Below are 18,863 nucleotides of genomic sequence, written 5' to 3'. Positions count from 1 at the left end.
AGATGTTGACTCTTCTGTCAATTCCAGTTCCCAAAAAGAATCGATTGACTTTTTTTTCCCTGACAAATCGGAAAAATACTGCTTACAACTTAGGTAGGCTGATCTTTGAGTCCTTAACCTGTAATTAACAATTTTTTATCTTTTGTGTTTGTTCTTGTTCACCTATCTGAAATGAGATGTCATAAACGCAATGTGGGCGGGGCAGGGGCTGCTCAGGTGGTCCTGACCTTATAAGAACAAGAACTCATGTGATGCCTTTGACCAAAAACCGCACCTGCAGTTCGACCATGACAACAATGTGGATCTTTTTGTTTGTTTCCTTGCTGGAGTTTGTCTCAGGAGCAGGTAGGAGCATCTTCATGCTACGCTAACTCCACAATCAAAAAAAAGGAATAATCACGTCATTCAAAAAATGGTGTCAATGAACGCCTGCTTTTTAGATTGGTGCTACCAGTCCCAAGTTTCTTGCAATTACAGCTGCACAGGTAGAACTCAAATAGTGGCATTATTATTTAAAAAAAACTAAAACAAAAAAACAGTGTTGGAGTGCCATGATTGATGGTTTCTGTTTCAGGGCCTGTCGAGTGGGGGAGGATTTTTCCTCAGTGCGACGGCAGGTCGCAGTCGCCGGTCAATATCGTCAGCAGGAAAGTTTTACCCGACCAACGACTCACTCCGCTGCACCTTGTCGGATATCAACACGCTTTTCACGGGAACCTCTCCAACAACGGCCACACAGGTCCAAAGTCACATGATGACAACATTCATTCGGGGGCACGCTGGAAAGAAAAAAAGATGGCAAAATCACATTTCTCATATTCAAACTTTCTTTCATGACCAAATACGCACAAAATTCATTTATCTTTTTTTTTTGGGGGGGGGGGGGGCGATTAGCTCAACTTGAAATATTTTTCTCGACAAAAAGTACAGTATCTCGAATTAAAAGAACATTTCAACAGAATTTTTTTTAAAAACAAAACTAAAAATTCCATTTTAATCAAATAAATAGAAAAAAACGTGTTTGATGTTTCCTTATATTTGGTGTCAATTTACAGTACAACTGGACTTACCTGGCGGGATGCAAATCCAAGGAGGAAATCTGCTCCAAACGTACAAAGCACTTCAACTCCACTTCCACTGGGGCAAAGATGGCGGCCCGGGCTCGGAGCACACAATAGATGGAGAACAATATCCGATGGAGGTAAGTGAGCAGTTTGCGTTTGTTCGCGCTAAGGAAATGTCCAATCCTGCGCTTTCCTCCTCCAGATGCACATCGTGCACATCAAGGAACAGTACACTTCGTTGTCGCAGGCTGTGAAGGATCCGGCAGGCGTGGCCGTTCTCGGGTTCTTCTTGCAGGTCAGCCATTTTTCCACAGAAAACTTGATTGATCTGCATCGATATGACAGATGCAAAATGCACTGGAATGCATACAGACATAAAATGGCTCCGCGATAGAGCCTTGTGGTATACCAAGAAAATGAGTAGAAAAAAAGGAAGAACAAAGAATAGTAAAAAGGATATTTTATTTCAAATGACTCAATATATGCGTTACACAAACAATACATTACCAGTGTAAATGAAAGAATGTAATAAATGTAACTGTTAATTGTATTCATTCAATTATTATAGTTTACTTGTACAAGTTTCTTATGAGATTTGCTGGATAAAATATTGCATTGAAATAATATTAGATCAAATGATTGAAAAAAAATATTAATTTAATCATTTTTTTATGAATGTATTGTTTTTGTGAAGTTGCAGATAGCAAAGAAATGATTTCACAGCACAAGAATCAATCGTGATTTGCGATGAATAAGAAATGAAAATAATGTTGATTGTGTCAGTAAATAAACTGAACTGAACTCGCATTAGCCTGAGCTATGTTAGCCCATAAGTGGAAAAAAAAATTAAAAACACGGAAGTATGACACGGCAAAAGCAAACAAAAAAGCGTGTCAGCCGCACGAACATTAAAGTTTGATAGCAAGAAATGATTGCTTTCATGAATCATTTGACAAAGTAAGCGAGCAATGACGTCCATGCAATGTTGTTATTTAGTCTCTTCATTTTTGATTGATTTGAACAAAATATTGAATGAAAATTGTGTTTTGAATCCATTTGTGTTTCAGGAATCAAATTCTGCTAACAAGAAGTTTGATCCCCTCATAAAAGCTCTGACGAGAATCCGGCACCCGTGTAAGTTATGACATGATATACGACACACGACACACGTGTGGGGGGGGCAGATGGGGGGGGCAATTAAGTGCCAGAGTGTCAGTTACTGCCTTTGTGATATGATAACTTAAGTACATGACACTCGTGTGAGCCCGTCGAGTGCCAAAGTACAATTTGAGAGACGATAAGACGACGACGTCGTCGATTCCTGTTTGCGTCTCAAGAATGGCAGCAAAGCGAGCTGCTGCTTCCTCGTTGTTTGCAAACACAAATGTCGAAATAAGGCCGAGCCGCGAGCTTCACGGGTCGGGACGGGAGTCGTTGCGACCGTTTTGGATGACACTCGCATTACGTACGCCACATTTTTACAAAAGAAATGGAGGCAATTATTTTATTCATTTCTGTCACTTGAAGAACGTAGCCAGAGTCCGCCCCTTTTTCCGTTGGGCCAACATGGAGCCGCTTATGGAGACTTTTATCACTCATCGGATTGACGACTATAACGTGGTCCTTTCCGGTCTTCCCAAAAAGCACATTTCAAATTTCCGAGCATGCACGTGCCGCTGATGAGGAGCAGAAGGCGCGAGCGCATTTTCAAACGATTGATGTTACGCTTCTTCCGCCATTTTTTTTTTTTTAATGCCTTCACGCTCTGAAAGATTTTCCTTCATTTTCTTTCTTCATTTCAGCACTTCGCTTCAAAAGGACACAAATGCATTCATCTTGCAATTCTACGTGTCAGTGGCTGATTTGATGCCATCGCTGACTGAATGCATTTTCTGACCGTTTCCTTTTTTTTTTGAGCAGCCAACACAACGAGGGTGCAGGGCATCTCCCTGCAAATGTTGCTTCCGGCTCACGCCGACATGAGCCAGTATTTGCGCTACCACGGCTCCCTCACCACGCCCGACTGCGCCCAAGCCGTCGTCTGGACCCTCTTTGAGAGCGCCGTGCCCCTCGGCAGACAACAGGTGAGGTCGCCAACACTCCATCGTTCGGTCATTCGACAACAACAAAAGTCATGTTTCTTTCCCAATTATTCATAAGGCATTGCAAGTTTTCAAAATAAAAAGTTGCATTTTCAGTTTTAAAAAGGTTAATACGAGCAGATGAGAAGTTGTATTTGAAGGAAAAAGTCATAATTGTGCGAGATAATTTTCTTTTTTCGGAGCAAAATTGTAATGCTAAGCTAATAGTTGTGATATGAAAAAAAAATCATGATAAACACAGTTAAATTACCTGAACGTTTTAAAAAGCCATAACATTATGATTTTTATTTTATTTTTTCCCCTGAGTGGGTTATGGGATCAAATGGTATGAATTCAGGTTATTTAATACTTCAAATAGGAATGCTGAGAAATGCCGAGATGTGCTGAACTGTTGGATGCTGCGTCACAACACGTTTCAGCAGACTCAAGCCACAGTATTGGGAAAGTATGCCCCCTAGTGGCTAGGAGTGGCGCACTGTATGATCAACTTTGAAACAATCTCCCAAGTTGTAATGTTATGAAAAAAGTCACTTTCTTGAGATAAAAGGTTGACATTTTAGGACCATGAAGTTGACATATGAGAAAAAAAAGTTTGACAAAAACAACTACAGATGTAATTAATATTCAGTGTGATTGTTTAGGTTGAAGATGAGCTTCTATTATTGTACGATGGAGCCTCGCTATTCGTGGGAGATTGCGACGAAAATATGTTTTTTTTTTTTTTAACTAGAAGTATACATCATTAAAAAAATTGGGGATTCAGTATTCTACCACCAATAATCGTTTTCCACAAAAACAAGGGGTGAAACCAAAACATAAAAATAAAATATATTGATCAGGGTGATCACACTTTTTTCAGTAAACAACATCTTGATTTTTTTTTTTTATATTGATGACTTAACTGGGTTATTGCTGGAAAGTGCGTCTGCAAAGTTTTGTCCTGGTCTCGGCTTCTGATTTTGGACATTGACAGCCGATGCAATCATATTCAAAAGATGAGAATTTCCACAATTATCAGTTTTTTCAAAAGTGTCAAATTCAGGCTGCAGGCTCTGATTAGCTCACGCAACTGCAACTGCTTTTTTTTTTTTTTTTTAAAGAAGGCTAAAAGCCTCATTTTCCCGATGACTTACGCCTCAAATGACAAGGGAAAACTTTTGTTGACGAAGCGCTTCCGCCTCCTGGTGGAAGTATACGCGTGTGACGTCACTGACCTTTTTGGCAGCTGGCCGCCTTCTCGCAGCTCGTCTTCTCCAGCGAAGGGAGGCCGATGGTGAACACGTTCCGAACCGGGCAGCCCCTGAACGGCAGGCGAGTGTCTCGCTCCGGTTCCGCTTCGCTCAGACCAGCTCACGTGATCGTGATCGTGACGTCGACGCTGCTGATGCTGCCGATGCTGCGGCGCTCGGCGTGAAGCGCACGTCACGTGAGGAAGGGGGAGGGGCAAGCCGCTCTGGAGAAACAACACGAAGAAGACACCGCTGCAAAAAATGATCAGCCAACGAATCTTCTTTGAAACGCGAAGAAAACTGAAAAGTCAATTCAAGCGGACGTGAGCCGATTTAGTGACTAACTGACTTGCAAAGACACAAACTTTCATCCGAATTAACATCCACGCAAATAAATAACTACATAATTGATGACTAACATGACGATCATGATGAAGATGGTAAAGTTGCAGCTACAATTATGTCCACCGGGCGGCAGCACTCAACAGTGACCGAATCTTGAAGTGTTGTTTGCACTTTGCAGTGAGCTTGCTAACTTTGTACAGAACCTCAACAGGAGCATGACAGCGTTTAACGTGATCACTGTTGCAAAACAAGCGGTTGGAAGTCTTCCTTTTTTCTTTAGAAAACAAAAAAGCCTTTTGGGGTTCTGCCTGGTGGACATCAAACAAATACTTTTCAGTTCCGGTTGGTCAGGTCAGCAGGAGTGACGAAATTTCGGCCACCTGGAAGTCGCCTGCCAAACATGACAAAAAGGTCGACACCGGGGATGTTCAATTACACTTTGGAGGCCTTTGCCGTTGCAAGAACAATTCTCAAGGCTGTTCCACAACATTTGTTTGCGGTTTGTTCCTATTAAAACTAATGTCAGGAATATGTTAATATACCCCCCAAAACAAAGAAATACAACGTTCTTATCCTAAAAACGGCAACAAAATAAATAAATTAGAGATGTCAGACAACCATTTAAAAAAAAATTATTCACATGACTTCAATAGATCATAATAAATAAATGTACAAATCAAATAATTTTTTTCCTAAGTTTTCATACTAAGATTTTTTTTAACTAATTGAAATATGGCTGCATCTTTTAGTCATTGATACAGTAATTTCATAATTCATAAAATAGAGTTAAAACTAAAAAGATGTACTGTAAAAAACGAGTGTGAAATCGATTTGTGTTGAGGTGATTTATCTGCCACTAGATGGCATCATTGCATTAGTAAGACGGTAACAACTCAGTGCCTATTAGGAGCTATCTCATCTTCAACATGAAGTAACTTTGTGAAAATGTCAAATGAAACTTGATCCCAGTCTCCACAAACATACGCATTATTATGAAATTGAATCCTACCTTTTGACGTGGACGTTTCTGCTGCATGCGTTGCGACTGGAATTCTCCCAGCACAGCCTCTCCAAGTCGTCCAAGGAGTTTGAAAGTTCATTCTGAACACAAGCGGAACGGGTGTGCACACTTGTGCAACACTCGTTTAGATTTACGTGAGCTATCAGAATGTTTTGTTTTCATGATTTACAATGTTGTGGTGTGATTGAGCCGGTGTGTCGAGTATGTCCATGTGTCCAGTATACAAACACAGGAACAGGAACAAGAACAAGAACAAGACCGCTTTGGATATAATCCAATTGTGCAAGAATAGACGGGCGATGATGCAGCTCAGCTTATCTGCAGTGTCATGCACCCCCCCCCCCGTCCGTCCTCACACGTTGGAGTGCAACTTTGACTCACGAGTTGAACGCAAATGCCGGCAATTCGCGCCGTCTTCTGCATTTGACCACTTGTGAACGTGATGTCATCCATTTTTACAGTCACGTGCAATTTACATTTGCAGTTTTTTTGTGTCTGTTGAAAAAAAATGTCAACTCTCGATTAATAAAACAAAATGGTGAAATATTCTAAAAACATTAAAATGCTGAAATTGCAACAAAATGGGACATTTGGACCCGATGAAAGGTGCGATAAAGACAAAAAATGTTTCCAGTTAAAAATGATGTATACGTGCTATGTTTGTTAAAAATACGGTAAATATTACCGAGGTCATTCACAAGTTTGCTTTTTTGTTTTAATTCATTGAGTAAGTATTTCATGAAACAGAGTACTTTTGTTCTGTTGTACAATCGTTTTTGCATGAATAAACAAACTCGTAACTACTATTAACTCGTCATTTTAAAAAGTAAATTTCAAAAGCTAAATTCTGATATTTGCAAATGCTTTTTTTGAAGGTAGTGGGGAATTTTATTTATTTATTATTATATACAAATAATAATAAAGCACATGCATTTTTATACAAGCAAAAATAAAATGTGCACAAAATGTATTTATTTAGTTTTGTCTTTATTTGCAAAAGCAGAGAAAATGAAATGGAGCAAAGCTTATTCCCATTTTGAATGTTTTCTATATTCTCTCAATTTTCATCGATTTGTTTGGTGGATTTTTAGGAATATTGACTGTCAATAATTAGGTTGACATCACAAACAGCAATTCTATACGCGTGTACTCTATAAAATGTACAGTAAGCATATTGAAAAAAAGACATTATAGTTCAGATGTTATTTAGGAAAAATATATAAATATAATAATATAAATATATCATATAAAATGTGCGTAAAATTTGTATAAAAAAAAAAAGAAAAATCCTTAAGGCTAACATCTTATCATTTGCAATCAAGTATTTGGTTTGCAAAGGAAAACAATTGAAAAAAGAAACACTGGGCGTGTTTTGTCATTTCCTTCCAAGAGAACAAATGAGAGAAAAGGAAAAGTTTTGCATTTTGCAGTGATGTGGAAATCTTTTCCAGGGCTGGACATGATCATTGATTGAATTAAGATTCTAATCCCAAGGCAGCAGCTGCAGAAAGTTGGACGGCACCAAACCTCGCTGACCTTGCAGATCGCCCTGAAAAGAAAGTTTGTGAGCCAAAAAGAAAAAGCCATCGTAAAAGACTGGGACTTACGTAGTAGAAGCCGTCAGAATCCATATCGCCGAGCACGTAGATGATGTCGCCCGAACGAAAGCCCAGTTCGGCCTGCGGGGAAGACGACGCGTGAGAAGGGATCGGACCTCATCGTTATGACGACGCCATATTATATATTATAATCCAATCGTAATTGCGCTGAATCCATTTGAAAACGTATCGTCCTTGAATCGTATCACAGCGCATGCATTGAGGAACGTCCTGGATCAAATTGTCCGTTATTGCAGAAATGCGCACACTGGCTGGCTATTAAGTTGTCTTTGAATAATTTAGCAAAAAGATCACGGCTCGCTAATGTCAATTTTGGTGCCAAAAGAACACGTACGCCATTAATCGGAAGGAAAAAGTCACGAATGAGTTGATCCCGATGTCTCGTCTCCAGAAATGTGTGTGTGAGACATCATGGCGCGTCGTGTCTTACCTCGCTGTCGACGTTGGGCGAACTTTCCCACGGGTCGTAGTCGAACAAGGCCACCATGCGACGTACGATCCCGTCTTCGGGAACGCTGGACGTGTCGCTCACGTCGGGACTCAAAGACAGTCCTGTGTAAACGTTTGACAACTGACGGTTACACTCCAATCCTCTAGGTGGCGCTAACAAGAAAATGAGGGTCGACTAACACGTGGAGTGAAGCCATCGTCGGCCATCTTGCATTTCCACACGCACACTTAACTTGAATACTTGAGCATCATTTTTATTTTCTGTCTTCTCGGTGAAAAATCCATGATTGGACCAATAAATCTGAGAGATTTAATTTCGTTTCATTTCATGCGATTATATATTTTCCCTTCTAAAGTATCTAACGTCTCATGTTTCTGTACTGGCATCTGGGCATGAATCACAAACTGGTAAGACTTTTCACCAAAACAAGTGGTCAGCAAAAGCAGCAACACAAGACGAACATGTGAAGTAACAAACTCATTAAAATGAGCGACCGACAACTGCTGCTAAACAACGAGCTAACTGGCTAATGAACTAGCAAACAAGCGAATAACGAAGCCGTGAAAGGACAAGAGAGACCACGCGGTACCTGTCTGGTCGACGGGGATGAAGCCCTGCTGCATGAGCAGATGTTTGAGGTCGTGGTCGTCCACGGGGACTTCGGCCACCAGGTTGCTGGCCACGTAGCCCGAAAGGCCGCCCGATTCGCCGTGATAGAAGCCGTCAGCGTCCTTGTCGCCAAACACCTGCCAGGTCGCGCGCACCACAAATGGGAGGAAGACATGGAAAGGTTGGCAGGCGGCCGCGCGCTCGCCATTCTGCCGGCGGCGCGCCCAATTTCAACGGAGCCAACGTATGGAAGCGATCACGTGACTGCCACGCGGCGCCAACTACCAATCACAGGAAAGCTCTGCCTGTCAAATACAAATACGAACCCGCATTTTTTCTGCTGGGTAAAATTTATTTTCGTTTTTCTGTTGCCGATTTTGACACGTTCCCCACATAAGAACAACATGGATTATTTTTTTATTTTTTACTTACCAAGCTTATATGCAACATTTTCAACATGAATATCATGCAAATCAACAGCGATTTTTTTCCCCAATCAATCAATCATTTATTTCATTCATCTGTAAGGTTTTGGCTGCTCATCCTCACACTTCAATGCAATAGGTCGGGTGTGATTGGTTATTAGTTAAGATCCAATCATGAACAAGAAGTGTTCAATGATACGTTTCATTGGTTGAGACACGCACACGTGTCATGTCCACTGGCGCCATCTACGGGTCTGAAGGGGATATACGTCTGGACTGTCAATAGGTCGTTTGCGGCTGAAGCCAGAGGGCAGCCATCTTACGTTGCCACTTTTACTGACAACTTTTGTTGTTGTCACTGATCAGGGCGTGTTTTGCGCGAGCGTCCCTCTATGGAGTCACAAGAGCCTCGCAAAGCGTGAACTTGACTGTTTGCTATTCAGAATATATATTATTTCGTGAATTGTGACTAACAGAGGTTACGTTTACTTTTTTTTTTTCCTGCTCGGCTTTACTTTCACTTGATTGCTGATGGCTCTGACAACATGGTGCAGAGAAACCTTTGAATATCACACGGAGATATACTTGTACATGTAGCGCTTGTGGAGATAAAATAAATAAATAAATGAATTAATAATAGGTGAGGTATGTTGCCTTTTAAACGCATTTTCCCACGTTTTTATGAATGTGGAAAGTGCCTTTTTGGAGTTGCACGCGTGGCCAGCACGGAGCTCGCAAGTCAAGGTCGGTCGGCCGGCCGGTCTCACCTTTATGATCTGCCCGGGTACGAAGGGCAACTCCTCGGCGGCCGTGTCCGGGTTGGGCGACATGGCGGCCGGGTTGTACGGGTAGAGCGCCACGAAGAGTCGGGGCTCGCAGTCGGCGGGCGGTGCCGACCTCTGGCTGGCCGCCTCCAGCTCCCACTGGCGGAGGTCCGCGGGGGTGGCCGCTCGCACCTCGTCGGGGTAGATCAGCACGTCCAGCTCCATGCTCGCCGTCCCGGTGTCCGAGATGGACTCCAGATGGTCCGCCTGCATGCGCTCGCCTTCATCCTCATCCTCATCCTCATCTCAGGTAAGCGGCAGCTAGGCTAATCCTCTTTGCATTAGCTTCACCCCCAAGCTCAACAAAGTGCGCATTCAACATCTTCGTCATTGTAAAAAAAAACACGGCAAGAGTTGTCTCTTTTTTTTTGTTTTTTTGAAGGCGAGACATTGTACAAGCAGACGCACAGAATGCAGTAGCCTATATAAAACTTCTGAATCACACAATTCAACAAGTCTCACAAAATTAGTGGTAAACACCGAGAATTGGCTTTCTCGTTTCTTTCTGCCTTGCAAGGAAGGGGATCAAATTCATTGAGTAAATGCAAAGAATGCAGTATAGCCGCTTTTCTATAACTGTTGGATGATCATGAACATATAATTATTCGCTTGGAAACAAGAGTGTTTACGAGTATGACTGCGTGATGAGCCACATGCTGCTTCACCCAGTCATCCATGATATCTGCTCTTGGCCAGACTTGGCTCCTCCCCCCGTCACGACTTGACCCACTTCCAGGAAAGACATCACTTCCTCTTTTGACCCTTAACAAGCTAAGCTTAATGGCCAATAAGCATCTGTGTGTGTGTGTGTGTGTGTGAGAGAGTGAGAAAGAGCGAGAGAGAGAGAGAGAGAAAAAGAGAGAGAGACTGTTAGCGCTTGTCGATTGGTTTTTGAATAACATTTCATTTGAATTATAACTTGATCAAAAATAAATGTTATAGTTGCTGATAGCATACATACAAAGTTACAATTGTACACATTTGAATTTTTATTTTATTTTAATGTAAACATTGACTTGATTGGCCCTTCAATATGCAAAAGGTAACAAATTGTTATAATCATTATTATTGTATAGAATATTTTAAAAATCGATGTGCATTCCTCAAGTTGGCCACACGATGGCGATGTCGATCGTGTCACATTGCTGTCCATCCATCCATCCATCCATCCACAATGCCACGCTTCCGCCAGCTCTCGCCTAACAAGTTGGACGGTTGAACTCCATTACCCACAAAGCCTTGCGCCCGGGCTGCCACTACTATGACATCATTGGCACGGGCAGCCACTTTTGTGCTGGGGGGATGACGCAAGTAAGTGTGAGGGTGAGCGAGAGAGAGGGGGGGGGGGGGGGGAGAGAGAGAGAGAGAGAGAGAGAGGAGACGAGCAGACAGCAGCTGCAGTATTCACTTGCCGTCAGATTTTCACCGCATTGCGAATTTAACTGAGGAGGAAAAAACAAACAAACAAAACAAAACAAGCAGACAACTCATCGAGATCTTGAAATTAACGCCCAACAATCTGCAGGCGAGCCGCGCCGTGCCTTAACAACCCCCCTCGCCCCCTCCCCAAAAGACAGCAGCACCTCCCGAAAATCCCAATAAGGCAAAAAAAACTACTGTCAGCACTCAAATCTGCGCATTTGTCCAAAGATGGTCGACCGCGAGCAGCTGGTGCAGAAAGCCAGGCTGGCCGAGCAGGCTGAGAGGTATGACGACATGGCGGCCGCCATGAAATCGGTGAGTGCCTTTCGTTCATTATTATGTCATCAACGCAACACTTTGTCGCTGACTCCTGCAGGGATGCCGCCAAATATTGGGTTTGGAAATAGATAGAGCTTGAAAAAGAAATTAAAAAAAAGAAAAGAAAAAGTGACATGACGTAAAGGCCGCTCCCTTCGTGAGGTCATCGTGAGCGATGTTTGCGATATTATCTGAATTTTGTGGCTTCTTGTGATGCGCCGGCTCCTTTTGGGCGGTGCCTTTAACACAAGCAAGGCTGCGTCACGCCGGCTCTCCTTTTCTTGTTACTACCGTTACAAAATGTGTTTGTTTAAAAAAAAAAAAAAGTCATTTGGCCCCTCTAATGGGGTCCCACCCCCAAAAGAGTGACGACTCACTTGGGGGCATGTGAGGTGGCTCCTGCTCCCCCCCCCCCCACACTTTCTCCTCCTCCTCCTTTTTGTCTTAGAATGATTAGAATACAAATGATATTCCAAAACTGTTTTAGATAAGAAGCTCTAGTTTATGCAAATTAGCGGCAATGGCGGGAGCGGGTGTGCGGACGTCGGAGGCAGTAGAAGAAGAAGAAGAAGAAGACTTCTGGAATATTCTTTTGTCATATTGCAGTGTAGTCAATATGATATGAAAAGATCACATTGACTTCCGGTGTGTGCAGTACAAACTGCCGTGTCATGTTAGCAACAGCGAAAACGGATTGCAGGCGCAGGATTTGATTGAATGATCACGAAAATGAAACGAGGGTGTTGAAAAGGAAAAAAAAGTTGTGTGCGCGCGTGCGCACGTGTGCTGTCACACTCCCGAATGGAAGGGAATCCCTCGCCATCCGCGCCGACGGACGCTCGCTCGCTTTTCACTCATTTGCCGTCAATTAACGTCAAACAAGGCAGCGGAACATTTTAGGGTACGCGCTCGGTCAACACAAGGTGAGAATTTGCACCAAAAGAACATTTTTGAGGTCATAAAATTAAGAGCTTTGAAGACATGGGACAATCATGTCATATTTGAAGTCATCAGGTAAAGTGGAGAACATTTCGGAGCAAAAGATAAAAAAAACAGGACTTTTGTGTTAGTCATTAGAATATGAAACATCTCTAATTTTAAGTAAAAAAAAGAAGAAGACATTTATCTAATTGAAGTCGTATTTTAAATGCCAACATAAGGAAGTCATTGAAGAATGCATTTTTGAAATATTAGAAGGTGGTTCACAAATATGCATGAAATAAAGGCAATTTAAAAGTCACCAAATTTGGGAGCATTCCAAGCATTAAAATAAGATACGGGATCATTTGATGCCATAAATAATGCCAAAGTTGAACATGAATCGCTACCAACTAAGGCACGTCATCAAATGTGACTTTTTGACGAACAACAAAAGGAAATTGATGTTAAAAAAAGCCTTTAAAATGTTAAAACCACTCAAAAATGTCTCATTTTAAAACGGAAGAAATATTTCCCGGCAGTGATTCGAGAAGGGGACCAATTTGGACAATGATGTCATTGCAGTTGAAAAGAAAAAAGAAAGTCCATTTGAGCCTTGTGTAAGGTCAGAGGGCGTGCGTGCGTGCGTGCGTGCGTGCGTGGAGGGTTTTCGCTGACAGCGCAGCTGCCCGCAGTGCCCTCGGCAACATTTCAGTCATTTGCAGACGGCCCCTCGATTCCCGCCCGCCCCAACGACCAATAAACAAATACTGTCAGCTGATCATAATGCTCATGAAGCAGCATGTGGCTCAAGTTGTTGCACAAAGTTTCCGATCACAAGCCGGCTCCGAGTTTCACCTCCACAACCGTAATTATTTGATCACTTCCTTACATTAACAAATGGATGACTCATCCTCGTGTCTTTTGATTGGACGCCCTCATTTTCCAGATGCGAACGTCTGCGATCACGAATGGCCAACACGCATTTATAGCAAGATCAGCAGCCGGATTTCAAACGCCGCCATCGTGAATTCCAAGTCAGCCGCCAGCGCCGACACAAAGCAAAATCGTCCGTCGGTCTTCGTTATTTCAACCGTATGTTTCCGGCATCGTGTGTGCGTGAGTAAATTTCACCTACTGGACAGGAAGCGCAAAGTGTTTCCATATATGGTCAACACCGTCCGCTGAAGCCAGCCCGCGCTGTGCAATTAACAGAAACTCAATTACAATTTCAGTTATTACCCTCCGCAATGACAAAATCAACATCTTCATAAACAAAAAGAAATGATTATTAATACTAATTTTGAGTTGTTTAAATGTATATATTTGCATCTTTTTACATTTTAAAATGACTCATTTAATCAATCTTGTTTGGTCCAAAAGTGTTTCAAATACATTTATTTGTCTTATTAATACGTTTTACATGTTTGAACATCTTTTTTTTTGTACCAAAAATCCCAATGATTGTCCTAATCGTGATTTCAATTATTACCAAATTAAACGTGATGAATATTCTCTTCATAATGGAGCAGACTTACCCGCCATATTGTGTTCACCCGCCGTCAACAAACGTGCGAGACTGGAAGGCGTTTTTCTGTCCGTCGTCAGCGACGATTACGCTGACAAATGAAAAGCCACGTCTATCAAATTTTTGGACATTTCTCATCATTCATCAGCAAAACAGACGACGAACAGTCCGTCAGTCCCAACAGAATGCTCACCTTTGGAAAAAAACAAAAAACATAACTTACCCAATGTTTGAAGTATTTTCCCCAAGTACCTTTTCCACACTATAAGGCGCACCTAAAAGCCTTTAATGTTCTCAAAAGCCGACAGTGCGCCTTATACGTGGATCAATATTGGTTAAGTAAGCTCCATCTAGTGGATGCTTAACGCAACCCCAGCCACTACAGTAGCTTCTATTCTATGCGCCTTATAATGCGGTGCGCCTTATAATGCGAAAAATACATGAAGTCTTTTTGGAAAAACATGAACGCATAACCGGAAGCGCAGGACTGTGCAATTAATCAAAATTCAATTTAAATTTCAATGATTACACTCGGCAATTACAAAATCAGCATAATCGTAAAAAAAGATTTAATGCAAATTTTTAGTTAAAATTTATACATTTGCACCTCTTTTAAATTTTTTACTAACTAATTTAATAAATTTTGTTTTATCCAAAAGGAACTTGCATAATTAGTGTTTCAAATATATTTTTTTTAACATTTAAACATTTTCTTGTTTTGTGCCAAAAAAAGTCATCCTACTGCACATGCCGCACTCCAACTTAAATAAATAAATAAATATATATTATAATGAACTCTGTTTGGCCCAAAAGGAACTGACATAATTATAGTGTTACAATTTTTATTTTTAAATGCTTTTCATTTTCTTGATGCGTAGCAACAAATTTGAATTATTGCCACTTATTTCCCCAGAATCGGAAGCGACGGTGGCTTTTTGCCAGATCCCGTGTAATCACGGGAGTTTTCCCTGGCGGAGAATTTGGTGCCGAGATTGGCGATGGCGCACCATCTTCTCGTAAATGCTCAGCTTCATGTTGACGTTTGAAAAGTTCTTCGGTCCGAGGAACGCGCCAAAGCGCAAACGATTGCTTCTGGGATGCCAAAGACGCGAAGCCTGCTCAGACGAGAGGCGGAAGGTCTTTGCAGGCGACCAGCAGAATCAGCCCCAAATTGCCGCAGACGGAGTTGCCGCCACGCCTAACGCCGTAAATGCCGGCGATGTGTCCCGCCTCAGGTGACGGAGCTGAACGAGGCGCTGTCCAACGAAGAGCGCAACCTGCTGTCGGTGGCCTACAAGAACGTGGTGGGCGCCCGGCGCTCGTCGTGGCGCGTCATCTCCAGCATCGAGCAGAAGACGTCGGCCGACGGCAACGAGAAGAAGATCGAGATGGTGCGCGCCTACCGCGAGAAGATCGAGAAGGAGCTGGAGGCCGTGTGCCAGGACGTGCTCAACCTGCTGGACAACTTCCTGATCAAGAACTGCGGCGAGACGCAGCACGAGAGCAAAGTCTTCTACCTGAAGATGAAAGGCGACTACTACCGCTACCTGGCCGAGGTGGCCACGGGCGAGAAGCGCGCCGCCGTGGTGGAGTCGTCGGAGAAGGCGTACAACGAGGCGCACGAGATCAGCAAGGAGCACATGCAGCCCACCCACCCCATCCGGCTGGGCCTGGCCCTCAACTACTCCGTCTTCTACTACGAGATCCAGAACGCGCCCGAGCAGGCCTGCCACCTGGCCAAGACGGCGTTCGACGACGCCATCGCCGAGCTGGACACCCTCAACGAGGACTCGTACAAAGACTCCACGCTCATCATGCAGCTGCTGCGCGACAACTTGACTCTGTGGACCAGCGACCAGCAGGACGACGAGGGCGGGGAGGGCAACAACTGAAGCGCCGGCCGACGCCTGCCGCGACAAGGCCGAGACCACCCAAAAGGAAATCAAAATGGCCGGTGGACTTCGGCAGCCGCTTTTTTGCTGACCCCCGCTCGCGCGCGAGCAGCCGTTGTTTATTTTTCCATGCGTTTCCAGAAAAGAGCAGAGGTGAGCGTTAGTTGAAAAAAAAGAAAAAAAAAGAAGGAAAAAAAAAGACCTTTTCACCATGAACGACTTCCGGGTGGCAAAAGCTCAAACATCCACAAAGCGTCCGGAAAAGCGGCCAACCAGGGGTGGCAAATCCAGGGCCAGAAGGTGAAAACCCTGTCACAGTGTGGCTTTAGCCATTCATGCTAGCTAGCTTCTGCGCATGCGCGTCTCAGATCGTGCAGGGGTCACAGATAGCGCCTTGACAAGCACACATCAGATTGCCCAGGGAGCGAGCGAGCTAGCTAGCTAGCTAGCTAGCTAGCTAGCACCTGAGGCTAAAGTCAAACGGTGACTTTGTGGACCTGGATTTGCCACTTTTGCAAATGGCTGACGTGGGGTTGAAACGCTGGCCGAAATTTACATGAGGGAAATTCAGATCCAGTTGATGTTGACGTGATCGTATTTCAGACCAATGGCAGCGAACCAAAATGCTCTTTTGACGACTTCTCGTAGACGTTCCGCACCTGCGACACCCTTGACAAGTGACTACTCGGCCATCTTCAACATCCTCGCCCTCGTATGAACCAAACATTTGAGGACATGTTTTGTTTTCAGTTCAGTCAGACGTACTCGCCTTCTGCCACCTGGAAGTCACCGGGCACCTTTTTGTTGTTTCCAAACATTATGGAAAGGTCTTTATATAGAAAGTATAAGTATATAGCAAAAAGCGAGAATTATATATGCGCGGTGGAACGGGCCGCCATCTTGTTGATTTCCTTGACGCCAATTCACAACATCTGTCAGCCAATCAGATGGCGCCGTCCGGCGGGGGCGGAAACGGCGATGTCACGCTCAGAACTGGACCGTCCAGGCATGCTGCTTACATTTGATGTGTTTTTTTTTCTTTCTATCCTATGAGTTGCTTGTGCGTCACATGACGACACGGCTCGCTTGCAGGAAGTCGTTGCAACCCCCAAGTGGCGCTCAAGCTCACTTGTTTGTGTCACGGCGCGGCTTGGAGCCAGGAAGTCGTCAGGAAGTCGTCGCAGCCCAAAGAAAAGTCATGGGCCATATTACTATATATACATATTATTATTATTATTTATTTTTTCAAGCCCTTGTTCCAGGTCGTAGCTGTCACCAAAAAAAGTGTGACAAACCAAAAGTTGAATGTCGATTTAAGGGATTACAACAAGTATGCTATATTTAAAATAATAGGAATCATCAAAAACGTATTTCAGGAAGTAGTCCTAACCCTGCAAAGATGTCCTCATGAGTCAACTCCGGGAAGTAGTCCCGACCTGGAAGGATGACAAACCTGATTCTTCACTGCTCAGTTCCAGGAAATAGTCACAAGCCAAAAAAACCATCCAATTATTTTGCATCCAAAGATTGCCGCCTTCCACAAAGTCGGACAAATGTAGGAAAATTCACAAATGTCGTTCATTCATTCAAACACATATTCTTCTTATTTTTGTACTAATATTTAAATCACGGCGCGGTTGCTCCAGGAAGTCGAGACAAACCGCTTTCCTTTGTGCTCATTTCAGGAAGTAGTCTGAACCCAGGAATCGCGCCAAACCTCATTCTTTTGTTCCGCAATTCCAGCAAGTAGTCGCAGCCCCCCAAAAGCAACCAATTGCCCCCCCCCCCACATTTGCAACGAAATTGAAATAGAATAAAATCACACGCCAGTCAACTGTGTTTGTAAGTAATTCTTTTTGCATACGATGTTAAAAAAAAAAGATTTAAAAAATGTAATGAGGAATCAGCTTTGTGGTTTATTTCATAAAATGCACTTGCCTACTACGTAACTACTACTACTATATTGTTTCTTCAGTGTACAATGATGATGATGATGATGAAAATGACAAAGCATAATAATAATAATAATGATAACATTGAATATCGTGCATGCTGTTGATGTATTTCTATACAGTAGCTTGACTTGATTCACTTACTGTATATTGTGGATGTGAAGTATTCAGACTGAGTGAGAAAAAAAATGCAGCCTTCTGTCTTCATTTATGTATTTATTTTTTTAAATGACTATTTTCCCAACTGGTGAACGTGGGAATAAAAAGAAAGAAAGAAAGCAAACAAAAAAAAAATTGTACCGGGCGTTGCTTTAGTGACATGCAATATGTGTATTTAATTTGTTAAAAAAAAGGGGTAAAAAAGGATGCTAAAACTTCACCAGTGCTCACTCGAAATGTCGCCAGCTGGTGTTTGTCACACGAAGAAGAAAAAACACAAGAAAAAAAGAGCTAATTAGAACACGTGGCAGTTTTGGCCTTCTTTATTATTTATGGATTCTTTCTGCGCTTTGACAAACGTTTGGACCACATTGGATGAATTGATTTGTTTTTCTACTTTCCTTTCTTTCTCTCTTTCGCTGTTTTCCAGAACGACAACAACATGTTGAATGTGAGTCACGATGTAGCACTTGCACAAGAAACAAAAATATTAGCTATGATGATCTGAAGATGAAGAATAAAAAAAGATGATGCCTGAATGATCAAAGCACCATTTCCAGTGTGTGTTTGTATTTTTGTATTTATAGCCTCATTTGCATACGGACAGTTTTCTTTTCCTTTTTTCTTTTTATTTGAAGACGTGCGTGTGCAAAGGTGTGCACGTGCTGCCTGCGTCACAAATGTTTTCTTTTGTTGAGGACTTCTAGAAAGAATAAGGACAATTTTAAATGTGTTTTCCAAAATAGATTTTGATGGATAAAAAAAAATCCATAGATGACGAACGACCTTAGAAGGATATTTTTCTGTAGTGAAATATAAGTATGTTGAATTCTATATTTTACTATATACAAAGGGCATACGTTTATTGTTATAATACAATAAATACATTTTCCAAACACATTTTCTTTTATAATGATCTATTCTAAATTCTATAATTATTTAATAACAACAATGATAACTTTTTTTAAGCCAGCTACACTAAGAA

The 18,863-nt window shown here is 42.5% G+C and overlaps 3 protein-coding genes across 4 annotated transcripts; 2 read left to right on the top strand and 1 right to left on the bottom strand.

The window, feature by feature from the left end:
• Nucleotides 1-287: 287 nt before the first annotated feature.
• On the top strand, nt 288-4,608 carry ca4b (carbonic anhydrase 4b). Its single transcript, XM_086079793.1, has 7 exons — nt 288-345; nt 575-739; nt 1,056-1,201; nt 1,267-1,359; nt 2,132-2,198; nt 2,985-3,148; nt 4,392-4,608. The coding sequence occupies exons 1-7, from the start codon at nt 288-290 to the stop codon at nt 4,578-4,580; spliced, it is 882 nt and encodes a 293-aa protein (XP_085935919.1). The 3' UTR covers nt 4,581-4,608.
• A 2,121-nt stretch (nt 4,609-6,729) lies between these two features.
• LOC147171699 (RIMS-binding protein 2) lies at nt 6,730-10,932 on the bottom strand. Of its 2 annotated transcripts, XM_086080106.1 has the most exons (5): nt 9,633-10,462; nt 8,421-8,577; nt 7,811-7,932; nt 7,369-7,440; nt 6,730-7,310 (listed from the first exon to the last, which is right to left on the bottom strand). In XM_086080106.1, exons 1-5 carry the CDS (start codon nt 9,900-9,902, stop codon nt 7,245-7,247), a joined length of 687 nt encoding a protein of 228 aa, XP_085936232.1. In that variant the 5' UTR covers nt 9,903-10,462; the 3' UTR covers nt 6,730-7,244. The 2 variants fall into 2 exon arrangements, with proteins under 2 accessions (XP_085936232.1, XP_085936231.1); XM_086080105.1 differs by having other exon boundaries at nt 6,730-7,440; nt 9,633-10,932.
• A 103-nt stretch (nt 10,933-11,035) lies between these two features.
• ywhag2 (3-monooxygenase/tryptophan 5-monooxygenase activation protein, gamma polypeptide 2) lies at nt 11,036-18,431 on the top strand. The gene is made up of 2 exons (XM_086080107.1): nt 11,036-11,426; nt 15,111-18,431. Exons 1-2 carry the CDS (start codon nt 11,340-11,342, stop codon nt 15,765-15,767), a joined length of 744 nt encoding a protein of 247 aa, XP_085936233.1. The 5' UTR covers nt 11,036-11,339; the 3' UTR covers nt 15,768-18,431.
• Nucleotides 18,432-18,863: the final 432 nt, after the last annotated feature.

Source organism: Leptonotus elevatus, chromosome 7 (assembly GCF_054856555.1).
Source record: "Leptonotus elevatus isolate MCC_2025b chromosome 7, RoL_Lele_1.0, whole genome shotgun sequence".
Taxonomy (NCBI): Eukaryota; Metazoa; Chordata; class Actinopteri; order Syngnathiformes; family Syngnathidae; genus Leptonotus; species Leptonotus elevatus.
This window is presented reverse-complemented; position numbering and strand designations above follow the sequence as displayed.

What these genes read in the sequence shown, in the direction of transcription:
- ywhag2 (XM_086080107.1), top strand. Translation starts at nt 11,340, where the DNA reads ATGGTCGACCGCGAGCAGCTGGTGCAGAAAGCCAGGCTGGCCGAGCAG. An exon ending in TGGCGGCCGCCATGAAATCG is followed by an intron (nt 11,427 to 15,110) that starts GTGAGTGCCTTT and finishes GTCCCGCCTCAG; the next exon opens with GTGACGGAGCTGAACGAGGC.
- LOC147171699 (XM_086080105.1), bottom strand. Translation starts at nt 9,902, where the DNA reads ATGCAGGCGGACCATCTGGAGTCCATCTCGGACACCGGGACGGCGAGC. An exon ending in CATCCCCGTCGACCAGACAG is followed by an intron (nt 7,933 to 8,420) that starts GTACCGCGTGGT and finishes ACGTTTACACAG; the next exon opens with GACTGTCTTTGAGTCCCGAC. An exon ending in CGCCCAACGTCGACAGCGAG is followed by an intron (nt 7,441 to 7,810) that starts GTAAGACACGAC and finishes TCTTCCCCGCAG; the next exon opens with GCCGAACTGGGCTTTCGTTC.
- ca4b (XM_086079793.1), top strand. Translation starts at nt 288, where the DNA reads ATGACAACAATGTGGATCTTTTTGTTTGTTTCCTTGCTGGAGTTTGTC. An exon ending in TTCTCGGGTTCTTCTTGCAG is followed by an intron (nt 1,360 to 2,131) that starts GTCAGCCATTTT and finishes TTTGTGTTTCAG; the next exon opens with GAATCAAATTCTGCTAACAA. An exon ending in GACGAGAATCCGGCACCCGT is followed by an intron (nt 2,199 to 2,984) that starts GTAAGTTATGAC and finishes TTTTTTGAGCAG; the next exon opens with CCAACACAACGAGGGTGCAG.